This window comes from Dipteris shenzhenensis, chromosome 33 (assembly GCF_047967505.1).
Source record: "Dipteris shenzhenensis isolate YYH24624 ecotype China chromosome 33, Dip_SZ_1.0, whole genome shotgun sequence".
Classification (NCBI taxonomy): Eukaryota; Viridiplantae; Streptophyta; class Polypodiopsida; order Gleicheniales; family Dipteridaceae; genus Dipteris; species Dipteris shenzhenensis.
The window spans coordinates 1,623,618-1,643,193 of record NC_141628.1 but is presented as its reverse complement, the minus strand read 5'-3'; the positions used below and the strand labels follow the sequence as shown (position 1 = coordinate 1,643,193).

General features: G+C 46.1%; 1 protein-coding gene across 1 annotated transcript; it reads right to left on the bottom strand.

Annotated features, from left to right (window-relative positions):
- Positions 1–695: 695 nt before the first annotated feature.
- LOC147879528 (uncharacterized) lies at positions 696–18,812 on the bottom strand. The gene is made up of 8 exons (XM_087372094.1): positions 18,742–18,812; positions 18,451–18,653; positions 18,113–18,321; positions 2,262–2,405; positions 2,059–2,150; positions 1,640–1,774; positions 1,123–1,205; positions 696–911 (listed from the first exon to the last, which is right to left on the bottom strand). The coding sequence occupies exons 2-8, from the start codon at positions 18,627–18,629 to the stop codon at positions 902–904; spliced, it is 852 nt and encodes a 283-aa protein (XP_087228220.1). The 5' UTR covers positions 18,630–18,653; positions 18,742–18,812; the 3' UTR covers positions 696–901.
- Between the last annotated feature and the right edge of the window lie 764 nt (positions 18,813–19,576).

Below are 19,576 nucleotides of genomic sequence, written 5' to 3'. Positions count from 1 at the left end.
GATGCTAAGGCGGTGCTGTGGCCAGACAATGGTGAGGCTGTGGCAAGGAAATGCCGAGTCTAAGCTGTGGCGAGGCTATGGCAAGTATATGTATATCTGTGGTGCAGGCTATGGCGGGGCTAAGGTCCAGCAATGCAGTGTGAACAGCAGCGTGGAGATGGCAGGTAGCAACAGCTTGGAGATGGGAGGGAACAGCGGCGTGGAGATGGGTGGGGAGCTAGGCGAGGGAGCAGGGGGAGAGGGGAGAGAGAGAGGGAAAGAGAGAGAGAGAGAGAGAGAGAGAGAGAGAGAGCAGTGTATAGCATTGGGCAAAAGTATCCCCAATATAGCATTATACATATTACCCAATGATATACACTTCTCTAACTATGTTTCCCTCTTATTTTTTAGAAAATAGAAAGTACATCAACAAGGTGATTTACAAAATGCAAGAGTGAATGCAAGATGTCCACTCAATAATCCCAAGGCCGACGGAACACAACCACATGCATACATGTAAATAAACTCAAAATTAATGCTCGGCATTAGAAAAGAGAGGGCAAGTCAACAAGGAGATCATACATAATGCACAATTGAAATGCAAGATTCTATTCAATCAAATAATACAATTCTGCAACCCAAGGTTAATTGACTGGGAACACTAAATTATTAGCCAGAATGTGCCAATTTACACTAAAAAAGATCCAAGAATTACAAAAATTTAAACATACCATACACAAGGTAAACCTCGACCAAAATATATGGATATGGAGGGTACATCCTCCAAAATTCTTTGTAGAGCACAAAATGGCATCCAGTTTGATTATACCGAATTTTGGTGAGATTGGAAAGTTGGACAACTTACAAAGTTGAATATGAATATGTGCACTGTGTATGGAGCTCAAATCCCTTTTAATTTTGATTAGCTGCAACTGGCATCGCAACTTGTGAAGATTACGTTGCAGAAGTACAACAAGAATTTAGATGGGGTTTCTAACTTGTGAAGATTACGTTGCACAACTACAACAAGAATTTAGATGGGATTCATTCTGAAAATGTAATACTGCATGCCTACATCTTGAAGTTTACTGATCTTGCGATAGATACAGCTTGCTAGAAAGCTAGGTGATTTCCCTAACTTACTTGTCTCTGTTTCTCCTCCGCATATTTTGAGGAAGCTTCAAAGAACTAACCTTTTTTATTTGTACCCCACCGCACGTGGAACACTGGCAAATAGAATTTATATTAATGTTGATGACAAAGACAAAATAGCATTCAGTACCCTACCTACTTTCTATGGCGTATGACAAAGTACATCAAGATCCCTTATTTTGCAACCACATGCTACTCACTTGAGACATCAATGTGTATTTATTCATCTTGCCGGATTTTTTTAATTTTTTCCTTGCCTACTGTTCAAACTGTGTCCTCCCCTGGCCCTTAGGGCTCTTCATATGTGTGAGTATACCTCTCCTAAGTTTGTTTCTTGCTCACAATTCAGATGTATCTTATGTGCTCTCCATGTGTGTTCATGCCTCTCCTCTCCTTTTCCCAAGGACTGATTTGGCAAGTGCTATGTAAGTACTGTAAAGAAGAAACATTTAATCCAAGTAATACAACATATGAGACATTACATGATACAATTTCCTGGGCAAGTTACCTTTTCATAACGAGATCCAAAGCATAGAGGACATGGATCCAAATGCCTGAATTTTCCTTCCCACACAACTGTTCCACGACCTCTACAGAGGTGACATAAAAGCAGTCCAAACCCATCACAATCGGAACAAAGTTTCTGCAAAGGAACATCAAAAGAACAGATCAAACTACAAGGAAAATATAAATCTTAAGCTTTGTTGCTAGTGAACAAGGTCGATCAACACCCTCCAGTCAAACCACTCAAATTCACTTTTTAACCTGATGTGTCAAGGATAGTACTTTCAACCAACGTGTCGAGGATAGTACACATATCCTCACGTAAACAGAGAAACCATATTTAGCACTTCACACAAACAGTTAATAATCCATGGTGCTGAATGAAAGGTGTCAACTGTGAGATTAGAGGTGGAATAAGAGTACATTATGTCCTGAATTTGCAAGAAACCTCCTTTTTGCAGCGGCCGAAATTGCAATAACCGCAACCACCAAAGCCATAAATACACCAATAGGGCCTGGTAAGGCAAAAATTTGGACCAATACTTGCTTAGCTTCAAGAAACACTTAGCTATCACGCCCAAAACCGTTGATAATGAATCTGGCAGAAGCAATCTTAAACCACTTACCGTGTATTCTACCTGTTCTAGTCACAGCAGGTCCCTTTGCTCCAACCGTGTTCATAAACATGCCACCTGCACTTCGATTTGAGCCTTGCAGGGAGGAGGGGTGCGATCTTGCCCTTCGTCTAGTATCACCTTCACACCATGTGTCTGAGGAACAAACACAAAACGTTTTTGTCATTCTCCTCTTTAAAAAGCATACTGTTGGCCATGGAGAAAAGAAAGGGCATCTGACTGAGTCTTGACTACAGTAGGTACAATATACAACAAGCCATTTTAAGATGCAATATCAGGGAGGAGGGACATAATCTGGTTCTTTGTCTAGCACTACTTTTGTGCCTTGTGCCTGAAGCACAAATCAAAGTCCACTACTTTAATCCTTCTCTTCAAAAGATATATGAGACAAATAACGACCATGATCAGACTGGCAATTCCTTGGATTCTCTGATAGGGGACCCTTAGAAGAATATCAATCTGCATTTTATGTGTTCATTCTAATTGATGTCATAGTGTTTTGGCAAATCTTGAAAAGTTGTAGAATTTCCAGGTAAGATATCATTTTTTGGACCGAGGGAGAGACATTGGGTTACCCAGCAAGTGCCCCGGGATGTGCACTCCAGGTTCTGGACGCAGTTGTAGTCCAGCTTGTGGCCGAGGAAGATCTCTTACTTCTTCTAGCTGGCCGCCCACGGAGGCTTGCCCATCGGACCGTAATTGGACCAGATGCGAATGGATGGGCAGTGCCATCGTTGCTCCAATGGTGCCTTGGAGACTATCCCGCATTGCCTGTGGAGCTGTCGTAGCGCAGCGAGGATCTGGATGGGGGCCCTCAGGATCATGACACATATGCAGAGTCTTCATAGAGACTAGACCTGGGGGATGGTGGCTTAGTTGACAAATGGAGGACGCGTGTTTCAGATTGATGAGATCTCCCCAACCTACCGGATACAGGGTCAGAGCATTCGGAGAATCGCACTCCACGAGGCAGTCCCCCCTGACAGGCTAGCTCCTCCTCCTCCTAAGGAGGACAGTGTCTAGGAGGTGGTAGCCAGCATCACAGCTTGGAACATTTGGGTGGCTCGCTGCAGTCTTGTGATGGGTGAGCACCTAGTTCCACCCGCGGCTACCCTAGTTGCCATATGGCAGGATATCATTTACCCTCTACGGTCCACCGGGAAGCGCGGGACTCCAAGCTCCAGGGCGACCATCAAGAGGCGTACTCGTTTCTACAAGGCTTGGCCTGCAGGTATTTTCTACATCTTCACTCCACGAGGGATTCACTGGCTGTATAGTCCTCCCACTGGAAAAGGCTGAAAGAAAAACCGGCCTGTTCCAGGCTTTTTCCATACTCAGCACCTTCGGGGCTGCTATCTTGTATGAAAATCTTTCAAGCATTAATAGAAGGTTCCTTTCTTTGGAAAAAAAAAAAAAAAGAGAATGTGATCTTGGTTATCACTGATAATGCAATTGTAAGTATTTGAAGGTACGATGCAAGTATAGTAAATATCAAACACTGAAAAAACTTGCAAGTTGCAACTTGTCACTTGACTCTTGAACGTTAAGGTACTATGTTTAAGAGAATAGAAAATGTAATCCAGGTTGTAACTTCAAACTTGGAACCTATATGCAGGTAGATCCCACAAAGATTGACATCAATATGCTACGTACTTATGATTCATTGCAAGAGGATGGGGAGCAGATATACATACAGCTCCATAGGAGCTTGGGACCATTGATAGACACGTCACTCATTCACGCCATAGAGTTGTTAGAAGGACACTGCTGTGGCTGTAGTGGAGCCACAATATGATAATGAGGGCAACACTACCACAAACAGGGGTTTCAGGTCTTCATATGATGAGGATGAGTCTTGAGTCAGGAATCATGACTCATGACTTTTGACTGATGAAAGTCCAACTCAAGAATTCTTGATACTTATAATTTTTCACTTAGCACTATTTATTTTTCAGTTTGACACTCTATTTTCAGACCTGAGTCAAGAGTGATGAGACATGACTTTTGAGTCATGATTCATCTTAATACCTTATTATGAATCATGATACTATTTAGTTTTCAGTTTCAACTTTGATACCTTATTTCTGTGAGTTGTCACATGGAATACTTTAAAGTTCTAATTTGTAAAAATGATTGCTATTTGCTATTAGTATGAAATTTTAAGTGGCATGTGCAGTTTCTAACGGACCATGGTTAAGGACATGATCTAAACAAGCTATCCTATAAGTTGTCACTATATTACTATATAGTATATAATGTCACATGTGCGTCTACTATTGAATATTTTAAGCCTCCTACCAATCCGTGTGGTGTAGGAAAAGAAGGGCACCTCATCCACCTGCTCCGCTGGGCCGCCCCTGGAGGGCCAGAACGACTCTCCCAGATCCCACTGGACCTCCCTCAAGGGTCTACCCTCCCACAGCCAAAGGCATCATCTAGAGGCATCTTGCTCTGAAATACTGGGAGGGTCAATGTACCATTCCTTCCCCAAACGGCCCACCACTTTGATCATCTGCCAGTGTATCCCATCAAGACTCCCATCCATCTCGGGATCACTCTCAGTGAGTGGCTAAAGTAGGCCTCCAAGTCCTACACAGAAGAAGCCGGAGTGCGTGTGCTGCCGCGCTGCATCAACATCCTCAAGGGAACACCAGTACTGGAAAACTTCCCCAACCATCTGCTGTCTCTCCAAACGTGAAGTCCTTCCCACCAGGATTCCGGAATGGCTGAGTCAATCTCGCCCATCCGCTACCCTGCCTCTCGCAGATGCGCTAGGGCATCAAGCCTCGCCTCTGTCTCCATAGGTAGTCTGCTCCAACAGCCAAAGGACCCTGCTGGACCACTGTCCCATTGTGCCCAACCAATGTGAGTCCGCTGTCCGAGCATACGGCCCTCCTGATCTCTGATCTCTGGGTGCCACATAAGGGGCTGGCGCTCAAACTCCTTTCTGCATCTGGGCAGAGCACGGATGAGACCCCCTGCCAGTCTCTGCCATACCCTGTGAAGACTCCTCATTAGGGGGGAGCCTTCCCCACAAGGAGGGTCTCTGAGAAGATCCATCGATGTGAATGCTGCCAATGCTCCCCAGTGTGTGGGGTGTTCCTCAGAAGCCCTCGCTATAAAAGGAGCTTCCAAGGCTCTGCAACTAGGGTGAGGCCACGAACCACCAACTTGCCCAAAAGGACCCTGCTCTGCATCTCTGGATCAATGACACCCAAGCCTCCCAGTGCCTGCGGCATGATCACTGTCTGCCAAGCTACTCGGGCCCTAGTGTTCCTCATGCCATCTGAACCTGCCCAAAGGAAGTTCCGTACCAACCGTCGGAGCAGCCCAATGCAACCTTTGTGAAAGCACCAGCAGGAGGCGATATACCAAGCCGTGGCAAGAAGGACCCGGTTTGCCACTAAGGCACGACCTGCTAAGGAGAGTTTGGCCGAGCTCCAATAGAGAAGCTTGTGCCGAACACTCTCAAGGACCGGGGCAATCTGCTGCTCTGTTGTAATGTCAATACCCACCTAGCATCCGAGGCATCTCGCTGTCTGGGCCCGCGGTATCCAATTGAAGCCAAAGTCACTCCCCCACTCCCGAATCTCCTGTGTCTCCTCGAAGCCTGTGAAGAAACCTATAGATTTCATCCAGTTGATCTGTGCCCCCGAGGCCTCACAATAAATAGCCAGGGTGCCCCTGACTCTCTCCAGACTCGCTATGGTGCCCTCAACATACAAGGCCGTGTCGTCTGCAAACTTCGAGTCAAGTAGCTCCTCCTCTTGTCTGATTGGGAGCTTTAACCCTGTGAGACCCGCCACCTGTGATCTCAAATAGTAGCCCAAAGCCTTCGCCACAAACAAGAAGAGGAAGGGAGCAAGTGGGCAGCCTTGGCGGACTGAGCGAGAGAGAGGAAAGGCCTCGACTGTGTGTCCTCTGATAAGCATTTAGCTAGAGCTCCCAGCATATAACGCTGAAACTCCTCTGACCCATCTGGCTGAGAAACCCAATCTCCTCATAGTGCCCTCCAAGAAAGACTACTCCACCCTATCGTAGACCTTCTCAAAGTCCAAGAGAAGGACGGCCAACGGCTGTGACTCCTCTCTGGACCAATCCACTACCTCCCAGAACGTGAAGATGTTGTCCAGGATGCTACGCTCCTGGACCAAACCCAGTCTGTGTGTCATGGATGATGTTGGTAAGATGGGGCCGTAACCACAAACTCAAGACCTTGGTGAGGATCTTGTATGCAGTATCAAGTAGAGTGGTCGGCCTCCACTGTCGGATGTCTGACCTATCTCCCCCTTTCAGGATCAAACAAATCCACCCCCTGCTCAAAGACTGAGGGAGAAGGCCTGTGTCAAAACTCTTTTGGCAAGCTAGACGGAAAGGGGTGGAGATAATCTACCAGAAGTTCCAGAAGAAGGCGGAGTCAAGCCATCCTCACCTGGGCACTTTTGGGTCGGGAGAGCCTTGAGGGCTTCCTAGAGCTCCTCATCTGTGAAAGGCTCCTCAAGTCTGCTGCATAAGTCCTGCGAGACTACTGATGGAACGTGATCCCAAACTAGCTCTCGCGCCACAAGACCAACTGGGGTCATCCTCTCCGTCTGAAAGAGCTGGCTGTAGAAATCCATGGTCATGTCCAGAAACTCATGCGGGTCAGTGTGCATGAAGCCCTGTGAGTCCCGGAGATGCTGTAGCTATGTGCCTGCCAATCGGGGCCCAGTGGTTTGAAAGAACTGCTTCGTCATCCTATCCCCTTGTTGCACCCATCGGGCCCGGGAGGAATGATAGGAGAACTCAGCCCCCCGCACCTCTGTGTCCTAGAGCTCGAGATGAGCGCTCTTGAATCTGTCCCTAAGCCACTGAGACACTGGGTCCTGCTCCCTGAGCCTCTCGATGGAGGCGAGGTCTCTCCTCAAAGCCCGCTCTCGCTCCTGAAGGGTACTCCTCAGCCGAAGGGCGTGAGCCTGCAGCTCCTCATTGCTCCTCTGAATCGCATCGGCCATCCATGTAGCCCAGCCCTCACCGATGCCATCTCTGATTGCTCCCAAATCCCCGCCATGACCTGCTGAATCTCCTCGTCCTGCAGGAGGTCCTCTGAAATGCGGACCCCCTTCTAGGGGAGACCTCGGCGGGGCTGATCCAAGTGAAGTACCACTGGAGAGTGGTCTGACATCGTGGTACTTGCCTGAATCCTGATAGATCCGCCTCTGTGTAGTGCCCAGTGAAACTGAAACCTCTTGCTCTCATTTCTCTATGAAATCTTACTCGTAAAGGATGGCAAAGACACTCTCTTTTCTCTCCCTCTCTCCTTCTCTCAACAGATACACTAGGGCCTAGGACAATCGTCGGGCTGGACCCCCCCGAAGGTTTTTATTCATTAGAGAGAAATCAAGTACATGAGTTCAACGTAGAAGCTGTTCATACATAAAATCCAAACGTAACAAAAATGAATCATTACATGAGCTCTTAGGCTCCCTTTCTTGGCAACAAGCCACTTGTCAAATTCTACTTTACTTTCCTAATTACATGCCACTAAGGGCAACTCTATAGTCTTCGAAGCACTTGGTCATGCGAACCACCTCCTAGACTCTTGTTAGGCTCCCGTAACGCTTAGGAAAATAACTCTTCCTAGTACCTACAACAATTAATTAAAGCGCACCACCATGGTACCCATTAATTGTTAGTGCTTTGCATGCAAATAACACACTGTGGACTAATTCTAGTCATGGTGGGCGTCCCCACTGAACACATGTGCACACTTAACAAATACAAAAATATATATATTTATTCTCTGTTTGACCGAAGTCAGCCCTCTTCATTATAATTAAGAGGCTTTGACCAAGGGTCGAGGTGCCTTAATTATAGTAAAGTCTCTCCAACCGAAGTTGGCACAACTCTCCAACCGAAGTTGGCACATCTTGGTTAACCGGAGTTAACCCTCTTGGCGCATGCCAAGTCTCATTGACCGAAGTCAACACTCTCTGACCGTAGTCAGCTCTGTGGTTCTCTGGTTAAGTGCAGTTAACCCTCTTGGTAATAAACCAAGTCTCCCTGACCGAAGTCAGGTTTACTTGACCAGGGTCAAGTATCTTTGACTGTAGTCAATTCTTTGACCATTAAAAGAACTCTTTGACCATAATTAACACATATGAAAACTCTTTAATTACGATCAAATAAATGGTCAACTGTACTTTGACTTAGGATATTTACATTGTGGTGACATCCCCTCGCCTTCTATTCAGTTGACCTCAACTGAAAAGCTTCCTTGTAAACATCCAGAAGCTGTGGATGATCGGATAACATGTCTTCATCCATCCATTTGGCATCTAATGCCGTATAATTCTTGAATTTTACAAGATACCTGTAAAACTCCTTGCCCTGAGGGCCTTTGTGTACGGTATGGTACACAATATGCTCTAGCTCAAGGACCTCCTCCAGCTCATCCACTTTTGGTGGATCCTCTGATACTCGCTCTGTAGCTCTGGCCCCTGGAATTTCTTTAGAAGACTCACATGGAATGCATTGTGAATCCTCCAATGCTCTGGCAATGTCAACCTGTATGCAACCTCATTTATTCTTTCTGTAACCCTGAAAAGGCCATAGTATCTGGGAGATAACTTTGCATACACTTTCTGTTTGCCTTTAAACTTGCGGAGCCTAGCTTTCTCGAACTCCAAAAGTACCCAATCCCCTTCCTTGAGATCTAACTGTCTCCTATGCTTATCTACAGCTCTTTTATGTTTCTCTTGAGACCTTTCTATTGCTGTCTGGACTTGGCTGTAAGCTGTCTGGAGGTCTCTCACAAACTGATCAGCTGCAAATATTTCATCCTTGGTCCTCAGGATAGGTGGCAGAATCACCTTCCCATAAATGACCTCAAAGGGGGCTTTCCCTGTAGAGCTGTGTACTGTATTATTGTAAGCAAACTCTACCAATGGTAGGTACTTTTCCCAGTCTGAACCTTGGTCACCCACGTAGCATTTCAACATATCCAATGCTGTAGAATTTGCTACTTCACTTTGACCATTTGTCTGGGGATGGAAAGAAGAAGAAAAATTCAGATTCGTCCCCATATTATCAAATAAAGCTCTCCAGAATAGACTAGTCATTTTGGGATCTCGATCACTAACAGTGGACTTAGGCATACCATGGTGCTTAAAGATTTGTGCCATGAAAAGCTTAGCCATATGATCTGCCTTTATGGTTTTGCGAACCGGAATGAAATGAGCTTGTTTGCTGAATCTATCAATGATAGTACAAATCCCATCATTCCCTAACTTTGATCTTGGCAAATAAAAAATGAAGTCCATTGTAATACTTTCCCACGGTGCCTGAGGCACGGGAAGAGGCATAAGTAGGCCAGGTGCCTTCCGTCAATCATACTTCACTTTTTGACACATAAGGCATTCAGTAACAAACTGATGTATATCTTTTCGCATCCCTTGCCAAAAGAAATACCTCTCTAGTGCTAGAGTTGTTGCTGTAATTCCTCTATGTCCAGCATAGGGAGGTGCATGGCATTCCTCCAAAATCTTTTTCCTCATCTCCTGGGTGATGCATAGGCAGTCATCTTTCATTAGATACCCATCTTTCAGGGAATAGTGACTGGTGGACTGCCCCTCTTGCATTTGCTGTAAAATCTCGCCAAAATCTGCATCATTACCATATTGCTCCCTCATGCCTTCCAGGTCCTGATGATAAGCAATAGTCACATTGTTGACCTGGGGTCTTCGGGACAAGGCATCTGCCACTCTGTTCCAAATTCCTGGGGTATGGACAATCTGAAAATGATACATTGACAGCATATTTGCCCATTTCATATGCTTCTCGGAAAGCTTTGTCTGAGTTGGAAAATATCTCAAAGTTTGGTGAACTGTTTTAACTGTAAAATCTGCACCCAAAAGATAATGCTTCCATGTATGGATGGCATGGATTATAGCCAATAACTCTTTCTTATAGATTCCCAGATATCTTTCAGCATCACGCAATCTTCGGCTCTCGTATGCTACTATATGTCCATTCTGATGTAATGCAGCCCCAACACATTCCCCACAAGCATCACAATCCACATCAAATGGCTGATACAAATCTGGAACTATTAAGATTTGGCTCTGTAGTCAGCCTCTCTTTGAGTGTGATGAAGGCTGTCTTTTGAGGAATTCCCTATCTGAAAGCTGCATTTTTCTTAGTAAGATCATGGAGCAGAGCGGCTATATCCGCAAAATGCTATATTCGTGAATGGCACGGATCTTTGCCGGATCCATCCGTATCCCATCTTTGGATATTATATGCCCCAAGTAATGGATTTCTTCGAGGAAGAATTCACTTTTCTTGCTGTTTGCATAGAGCTGATGATTTCTCAGCTCTTGAAACATAGCTGAGGAATTTGTCAATCCAAAAGGCATCACCAGATATTCGTACAACCCAAAAGTAGTGCGGAACATTGTCTTGTGCACATCTTGAGGCTGTATCCTCACTTGGTGATAGCCACTCTTTAAGTCTATCCTGCTGAAAATTGAAGCTCCATTTAATTGATCCAGCACATCATCAATGCGCAAAATAGGGAATCTATTCTTGATGGTCATTTTGTTCAGAGCGTGGTAATCGACACACATACGGAATGAGCCATCTTTCTTCTGTACTAGTAGTACAGGGGAACAAAAAGGAGAAGAACTGGGCTGAATCAACCCCTTAGACAACAAGTCCTGCACCTGAGTCATAATCTCTTCTCGCTGAGTTGCACTAACTCTAATTGGGGCCTATTGGGTGGCTCGCTGTCAGGAATGAGTTCTATGCCATGATCCTCAGGTCTCTCAGGGGGTAGCTCCCCTGGCAAAGTGTCAGAAAAGCAATCTTTAAAATTTTCAAGAAACTGAAATTTATTCTGATCTGCCTCGCTTATTTCAGCATGCATTTCCACATCTCTCTCTTTTACAAAAATCATGTACGCTGAAACTGCAGACTTTATTTCTTTTCCAACAGAACTATTTGATACAATGGGAATAGTTTCCCCTCTATTCCTAGCAACCACACGATATACTCTGCCCCTATGTACAAACTCCAGCACTCTTTCAGGAAGATTCAACTTCACTGCCTTGCGATGGAACCAAGGCATACCCAAGACTACATCATGATGTTTCAGTGGAGAAATGAAGAAGTCTTCCTGATCCACATAACTTTGAACATGAAGACGGAGCTTGCCTATCAAGGGAGTGACTGGCACAGGGTTCCCACAAAACATCTGATCGGCATCCAAAGCCCTGCCCAACTCCTCCGTCTTTATTCCCAGCCTCAGGGCTAGGTCCTCTGATATGAAATTATCAGTAACCTCTGGATCAAAGAACATCAACGCTTGCTGGTCTCTGACTTTGCCCCATGATAGCAGCAGTTCTCGTTCTTCTGGGCTTGGAACATGACCCAGTATGTCATGAATTCCTCCTGCCATTGGCTTTTGCCATCCTTGTGGCTTCTCTGCCTCTTTTCCCTTCGAAGTTGAAGGCTTTTCTGGGCACTGGGCAGCCACATGCCCCTCTTTGCCACACTTAAAGCATTTCCCATCTCTGCGAAATTCAGCTATCTGTTTAGGAGTGAATGGGGATTTGCCTTTATATGACTTTGAAAACTGAGTACCCCTCGGCTTCTGAGGTTGAAATCCTTTCTTTTCAACCTTGGGATACTCTTTCTTTTCTGATTTTGAAAAATCAGTTTTCTTCCTTTCAACAAGTCGTGCATGCAAGGATAGTACTGTGGATGGATCTTGTAACGGCACAAGACTAGCTACTGAAGATGAATGCATAAGGTCTTGAATGTTCTTTGCCCCCAAAGCATTCACTACTGCCTGAATTCTTGGACTAAGACCTGCTCTGTACTTTCTCATTTGGGTTCCTTTGGAGATCTTTTTGAAAGGTGCAACCTGCAAATAAGCATCCCAAAACTTTTGGTTGTACACATCCACTGTATCTCTTGCATCCATATCCAAACTGTCCCAATCTTGAAGAACATGATCTCTAAACTGTTTAGGCATAAACTGCTGGTAGAAGGCTTTCTTGAAGTCCTTCCAACTCTTTGGGGCTGACCCATCTGTGGTCTATGCACTCCACCATGCACTAGCTGTCGCTGTCAAGTGCAAACAGACCATTCTTAACTTGGAGGATTCTAAAAACTTTTTTGTACCGAATGCAACATCAAACTACCTGATGAACTGCAATGCTTTGTTTGTATGACCATATTGTCCATTATAGGTCATAAACTTGACAGATTTACCTCCCTCCTTGAATTCTTTGGTCTCTCTGGAAGACTTACTCTTCCTAGACTTCTTGTGTTTCCTTCTTTTCCTAGATGGTTTATTTGATAAAGAAGAAGATACAAAGTCGAGCTCGAGGTAGACGGTGAAGGACTTGGAGATCGGTGATGATGCCTCGATCTCTTCCTGCTATGAGACCGTCCCCTATGAATTCTCTCTTTCTCTGGCTGTACACAAGAGTGTGCCTCTGGCATTGGCACATCATATGCTGCATTAGGCATAGTTTCTGCTTGAAACAAATGCTGAGCTCTTGGATCCCTTCTGAGATTTTCCATCTCCTGCATACGAGTGCGTACCATCTGCTCAAATTCTTGTTGAGTTTATTGCACACTTCTCTGTCTTGGATGTGCATCCCTATCTTGTGAATCCCACTGGATAGGTGATTGAGCCATTTTCTTACAACTTGTCTGAGATCTGCAAATTTCTTACACACACTGTGTATGCAACTGATGCACGTTGCCTTTGCTTTTCAGAAAGAAAGTACCTCAACAAGAGGTGTCTTGCATTCACAACATGTACCAGTAATGGGCTGCCAATTCAAAGCATAAACCCACAAAATTGCCAAGGCATCAACAACTATATTGCCCCTTTTCTCGCTGTTGCAAAAAGCACTCAGAATGCATCTGACTCATCTTTTCCTAAGCACAAGGCATGCATATTCTTTTTCTGCAAATCTCTGATTTTACTGTGTTTCTGCTTTTTCTGATAGTAAATACCCTCGCAGATAAGCGGAAACTGCTAGCAGAAATAGTCTCTGCAACTGTCTTTTTCTCTTTTTTTTTGGACAGTAACTAGATGGGTAACCGGCTGGTTACTCTAACCAGACTAACTGGCTCTGGTCTGGTTGGCTCTCAACTGGACTAACTGGACTGGTCACAGTCTGGTTACAATGACCAGACTGGTCTGGTTGGGTCAAGTTAGCTAGACCTCTGACCAGGGTTAACTAACCAGAGTTAATTCTAACCACTGGTTTGCCACATCAGCCTGCCACGTGTCTTGCCACGTCATCTACTGAGCTGTCTGCCATGTGTCAGTGCCACGTCATCATATGCACATGCATGGCACCTGGCTGCCACGTCAGCTCGCACGTATGGACACCACGTCACCTGTGTGCCACGTGTCTATTGACTGCCTCTGCCACGTGTGAGCCACGTCAGCACCTGAACTGTACACTGCCACGTAAGCCTAAGGTTTCAAACCTTAGCTTGGCTGGTCGATGTCACGTGTGAGCCACATCAGCACCTGAACTGTACACTGCCACGTAAGCCTAAGGTTTCAAACCTTAGCTTGGCTGGTCGATGTCGCGCATCGCCTCAGTCTATGTCGCCAGAAATTGGAACAATGGCAAGACCCGCTGCTTTGCACCTTCTTCACAACAAACCCCTCGGAAGCTCTTCTCTTTTCATTCACCCCTCGATACCCCACACTTACCAACCGTCAACGCACACGTCGGAATACTCCTTTGGGGTCTTCAACGTAGCATTTGGCTTCATGAAACCTCCACGCTATCAGAACCTCCAGACAACATTGAAAGGCCTTTGCAGGTCCTTTTGATCGTTTGGCGTCGTGAGATCGCCCGGGGATGCACGCCAAGGTAAGCGTCACGTGAATAATTCACTTCACGGAGAGGCGTGTCGTTGCGTGGAGATCTTCGTCATCCAGCTCTTCATCAGACGCACATGCCCCTTGTGAAAGCGTGTCTACACCGTCACCATGCCTGACTTCAGATTTGCACTCCCAAATCTCTACTTGCGTCACAATAGCTTCGCTGCCCATGCAATGGCCTGCGGTTCTTTTCCCCTTGGTCGCTCCCACCGTGGAAGGTAGGGAGATCCTTATGCTCTGATACCAATGAAACTGAAACCTCTCGCTCTCATTTCTCTAGGAAATCTTACTCGTAAATGACAGCAAAGACTCTCTTTTCTCTCCCCCTCTCCCTCTCTCAACAGATACACTAGGGCCCAGGACAATCGTCGGGCTGGACCCCCCCCGAAGGTTTTTATTATCAGAGAGAAATCAAGTACATGAGTTCAGCATAAAAGCTGTTCATACATAAAGTCCAAACGTAACAAAAATGAATCATTACATGAGCTCTTAGGCTCCCTTTCTTGGCAACAAGCCACTTGTCAAATTCTACTTTACTTTCCTAATTACATGCCACTAAGGGCAACTCTGGAGTCTGGGATGCAAGTTAGAGCAAGCTTGGCTCTTCCTTGCAGGTCTAGATCCTGGATCGTGTTGCAAACACACACCTACTTTCTAGCATAGCCCAAGGCCTAGCAGTAGATCCAAGGCCCCTATGGGCGCCAAATGGTGGTATGGGATGCCTGGCTGGTTGGGAGATGTGCCAGTGTGCCAGCAACTCAGCTTGTGGCTTAGAGGGGTCATCCAAGTCTTGGATGTCGTGGTTGGGTGGTGAGCATGCCTGCGGCTATCATCATTGTTTTATGGTTGAATTCTCGTGTTTGTTTGCATGTCCAAGTTCTCAGGAGCGCTAGGGTCGTGTCAGTTGGTATCAGAGCCAACTCCTGAGGTATGAATCTCTGAAGAGAGAAGGTGTGGACGAGATTTCCGTTAGGTATGACTAAAATTCGAAAATTCCTGTGATACCCTGCAAGAGCTTGTGATTTCGTCAATTAGAGTTATAGATTTGTTTGGATTGGGATAGAGAGAATTCGTGAAGAGGGTATAAGATAAATCCTTGAGGAAGTAAGGAGAGAGATTCGTGAGTTAGGGGTTCATATTTGAGATGAGGAGACCAGTCTACACTAGGTTGCACGATTGATGTATAGGGCTGTTGCGAATTTAGGGTTTAGTCTAGGGAAAGAAGCAAATTCCCTCACTGAGGGTTTTAGGGTAGGTGCTGCAAGGAAAGGGGAGGAGATGGTGTGAGCTGGAAGCTGGCCAGGTCCGGGACTTGGCCGGGCAAGATTTGGCATGCTTGGAAACCCTAAAAGAAAAAATCATTCCAATTTAGGTGGACGGCTAGACATAAATGCTGTCTCATGATCCATCCCCTTTGTGTAGAAGGCAAGCCTGTGATGGAATCCATTGCTATATGTGTCCATTTGCCGTTTGGAATGGGTAATGTTGCAATAGACCAGCTGGTAGTTTGCTGTCCACTTTATTCTATTGGCAAGGCAAGCATTCCGCAACATATTTGACCACATCTCGCCACATGCCTTCCCAAAAGAAACTCTGTCTAACCGTCTGATAAGTCTTGGTGACACATGTATGTCCAGCCATAGAAGAGGAATGCATTTCTTGCAGGACCAGCTGCCTATATTGTGAGTCTGGCACTAGATTAATTCTGACTTGCACCACAACCCATTATGCAATTTAAAGTTAGGGTGGCTTTGGCATGAGGGATCCTGCAAATCTGAAAATATGGCTGCTGCCTTTGAATTCTGATTCACATCCTGGACAAGGCATCTGCAACCACAATCCTGTACTCAATGTCAAACATAGGACTGCACAAAAACCTTTTTGAAGATGGACAGTGATGAGTGCCTGGAGCCATCTGGGTGTTTGCTAGTATTGCTGACGAGGATTCTTCGACAAAACATGTGGCCTCAGAGCTGTGACTTAAAGAGGGACATCATAGGACTACACATGGAGATTGCCCAGGTGATTTGCAATTAGCTTGGGAATTTATTTCTTGAGTATGTTATTTGATTGCAAGCCTTGCCAGATGGAGGATGGCTTGTAATAGACCCTGAGAGCATGGTGCTTGGACTTCAAGCTGTTCAGCCATCATGAGGGGAACAGTTGGAGGATACTGGTACCTGAAGTGCTCGAGCTCGAAGGCGGGTACGTGACTGAAAGAGGTCATGCCATCTGGTGCTACCATGGCATCAGGCCAAGATGTATAGGTGAGAGGGGGTGTTGGAATTGGTTTGGTGACCTCCCAATCTGTAAGCTCCCATATGAGGAGAGCATGGGGGGGGTGGCCAATGTAGTGGGGCTGCCACATGGGCTGCCATGTGGGCAGCAGGTCCAAGGAGATACCTGGCAATTCAGAGCCACCAAGGTGGACATCAGTGGTACGGCTATGCCACATGACTGTCAGCAATTGGAGGGAGCTTGACTGCATAGTAAATCCATCAGCGATGACATCAGCAACGGTAGGCATGGCTGGTACAGTGGTATAGAGCAGTACAGCAGGCTGTACAGAATTGTTTGCACAGGATCCAAGGGCTGGAGGAGCCTGGAACAGAAGGACAGCAGAGACGGCTGTCTGAAGATGGTTTTTGGAGTAGATCAGGACCTAGAACATGTTGGGGTAGGGGCTGCACGGCCCAGGCCAGTGGCTGCCTGCCGCATGGCCAGGCAGGGCCAGCCCTACCTCAGCAAATGTGCCCTCTCCAAGCCCTATAAAAGGAGGCTTATGGGGCCTCACTCTACATTCACCAGTCCAGCAGATTGGAGCATCAGATCAGCAGCATTAGGAACTACTCCAAGAGGTCTAGAGCAAGCTGAACAGTGTAGGGCTGCACACCTAGGCTGACATTTAGTGCAGCAAGGTCCGGGGATCAGGCACACGATGACTAAGTCAGCAAGGGCTGTAGTTAAACACTTCCAGTGCGTAATTCTTGGGACGCTATATCAGTCTTCCGCTGCAGGATACCCTTGCTGGTTCATTCCTAACAACCTGCAAAGGAGTCTACATGGCTGCACTTCTGCCAGTCCTATGTGGTTACAAGGGTGGCCTTATAGCTGCCCTAACAACGATCTGCTGTTGTTGCTACACACGTGGCAGCCCTCTCCTTAGGGTGCACAGATGGGGTATTGACCCTAGTATTCCAACAAGAAGAATCACCACCACTTGGGAAGCTCTCCATGTGATATCTGACACACACTACAAAGCAGCACAGCATTGTAAATCTCCTCTCATCTTGGCCCTTATTCCAAGCTCTGAAACAGGGCCTCCTTGACACCACACCCTCCTCAGTAGCCTCTCACATGCAATTCATGCCTCTGATTTGTTCAACGTATTGATCATTCGGTGGCAACTTGTGTGGTTTGATTGTTCTAAAGAAATTGTTTTGCATGGAACTTTCTATCACAAGCAATGCCATATTTCTCGCATACATGTGCGCCTTTTTTAATTTGTTTTATGTATTGGTTTTCTATATTATCACATGGTTTCACCAAGCAAGTCTTTGTAGTTGTAGTTGAATTCGTTGGCATGTTCATTGATAATATCGATCTCCATGTGTCGTGTTCCAATTCTTCAGTTCTGCTTGTGAAGAACGATCAGTAAAGAACTTGTTCCCTTTTAACAGTTTTCAGGAACTTTGTGGACGTTGTAGTTGACAAATGTGATAGTACGAGGCTTCTTTAGTTTTGAGACTTTTCCACTCGTGCATTTGGCCTAGCTTCAAGCCTGGTTAATTTGAATGGTATACTCGTAGTCTTTTCACTTTGTCCGTCGATGTACATGAACCTTGCATTTTTTGTTATTAACACGCTTTCACAATGTTGGACTCAATATGAAGTGCCTGAAGTGACACTTAACACGTTTAATGAGGGTTGAGGCCTTCTATACCGTTCCAACGTTCAGCATCCTCCGAGCCCTGACTACTCTGAAAATCCATCTCGCTGCTTGTCATCTGCTGAGAAGGTGCCTCTTTCCAAGGGGGCCGGTCTGCCGACAGAATGAACGAATTCTGAGCAGTAACCTTGGAGTTTGGGTCGGTCCTAGATGATCTGTCCAATGAGACTTCGAACGGTCCTGGCGTGGATCTGACCACGCATCTGAGAAGCAAGCAATAAGTTTGATTGGATACACAAGACAGCGCCATTATTTGACCCATGACAGCCGCTGAAGCCTATAACCGACCTTCTATGCTTCACGTTCATAAGACTAAAGACTTTAAATCAGACCTGGAATGCCCGTTTTCGTAACTGCAACTCAGCCCCAAAGCGTTATGCTGCAATTCATACGAGCCCTTGAAAAACTGACGGTGTTTTACAAAATCGCCGGCTCCAAGAGGCTCCCGGACCGGATCAAAGTCCCAGCTTCTCCGTTGAAGCCAACATGGTTCCAGATTCAACAATTTCATTGTGGCAATGCAGCAGGATCAAAGCTGAATATAGATTGGCGTCATTAGCAAAGTTGGTGTCCAAGAAAACACCATAAAGACCAATGATCAAACAGGAAAGCAAGAGAAATACCAGTTTAACGAACACCAGACGCAGTTCAGATGAGTCACGCAAATTCGATGCTCTGAGGACGCCACCTCGCGCTCAGCTGCAACCCTCCTGCATGGTTTTTGCCCTCTCTCACGACGCCACGTCGTCCGCACCGCCGCTAGCGCCAGGCCATGTCCACGCTTTCCACGTGGCCCGACCCATACCTGCACTTGCACGTGGCCGTTGGCTATTGGCTGGCCTGGCCGTTCTTCTCTTTGTAGACCGGGTTTGTGCGCCTTTGTTGCTAGAAACCTTCCTCCGTCTGTGTTGTGGGCAGCATGGTGCCTTCCCTGGACTATGCCAGCAACATCAACATGGGCGATTCATGGAAATGTTGGATGTGGTGGCCTTCATCCTCATGCATGCGGAAATGGGGCCAGTGAAAATACAAAGGATTCGAGGAGCTCCGCAATGTTGACACGTGTACAGAGGGGAATTTGATCCCATAATCACTTGTATCCTTATGGTAATCGTGACTATATTAAACTTCTTAGCCCTCGACAATTAAACCCCTCCCAGGACCTGTGGAGCTTTGTGGCCAGCTATGGGGCGAGATTGGGGACCTTGCACTCGGCTCACATCCAGTTGCCTCTGCGTGCTAGCAGGAAACTACGAGAAGGAACGCACTGTCTATATCGTCGCATTGTCATGGAGTTCCATCATCGTTGTTCAACGGTTGATACCAGCCATGGGTAGTGTCGAAGAAGAAGATTAGGTTGACGAAATATGAGGAGAGGAGAGGAGAAGAGTGGAGCTCAGGAGAGAGGGCACAGCTAGAGAGCACACCACAAATGATTAACTGTACACTAGATTTAGT

Bases quoted from the DNA above. Each gene is read 5' to 3' on its own strand.
- LOC147879528 (XM_087372094.1), bottom strand. From the start codon at position 18,629: ATGAAATTGTTGAATCTGGAACCATGTTGGCTTCAACGGAGAAGCTGG. The intron at 18,322-18,450 runs GTCTGATTTAAA...CTTGCTTCTCAG, and splicing joins TACGAAAACGGGCATTCCAG to ATGCGTGGTCAGATCCACGC. The intron at 1,775-2,058 runs GTACTCTTATTC...GTTCCTTTGCAG, and splicing joins TTGCAAATTCAGGACATAAT to AAACTTTGTTCCGATTGTGA.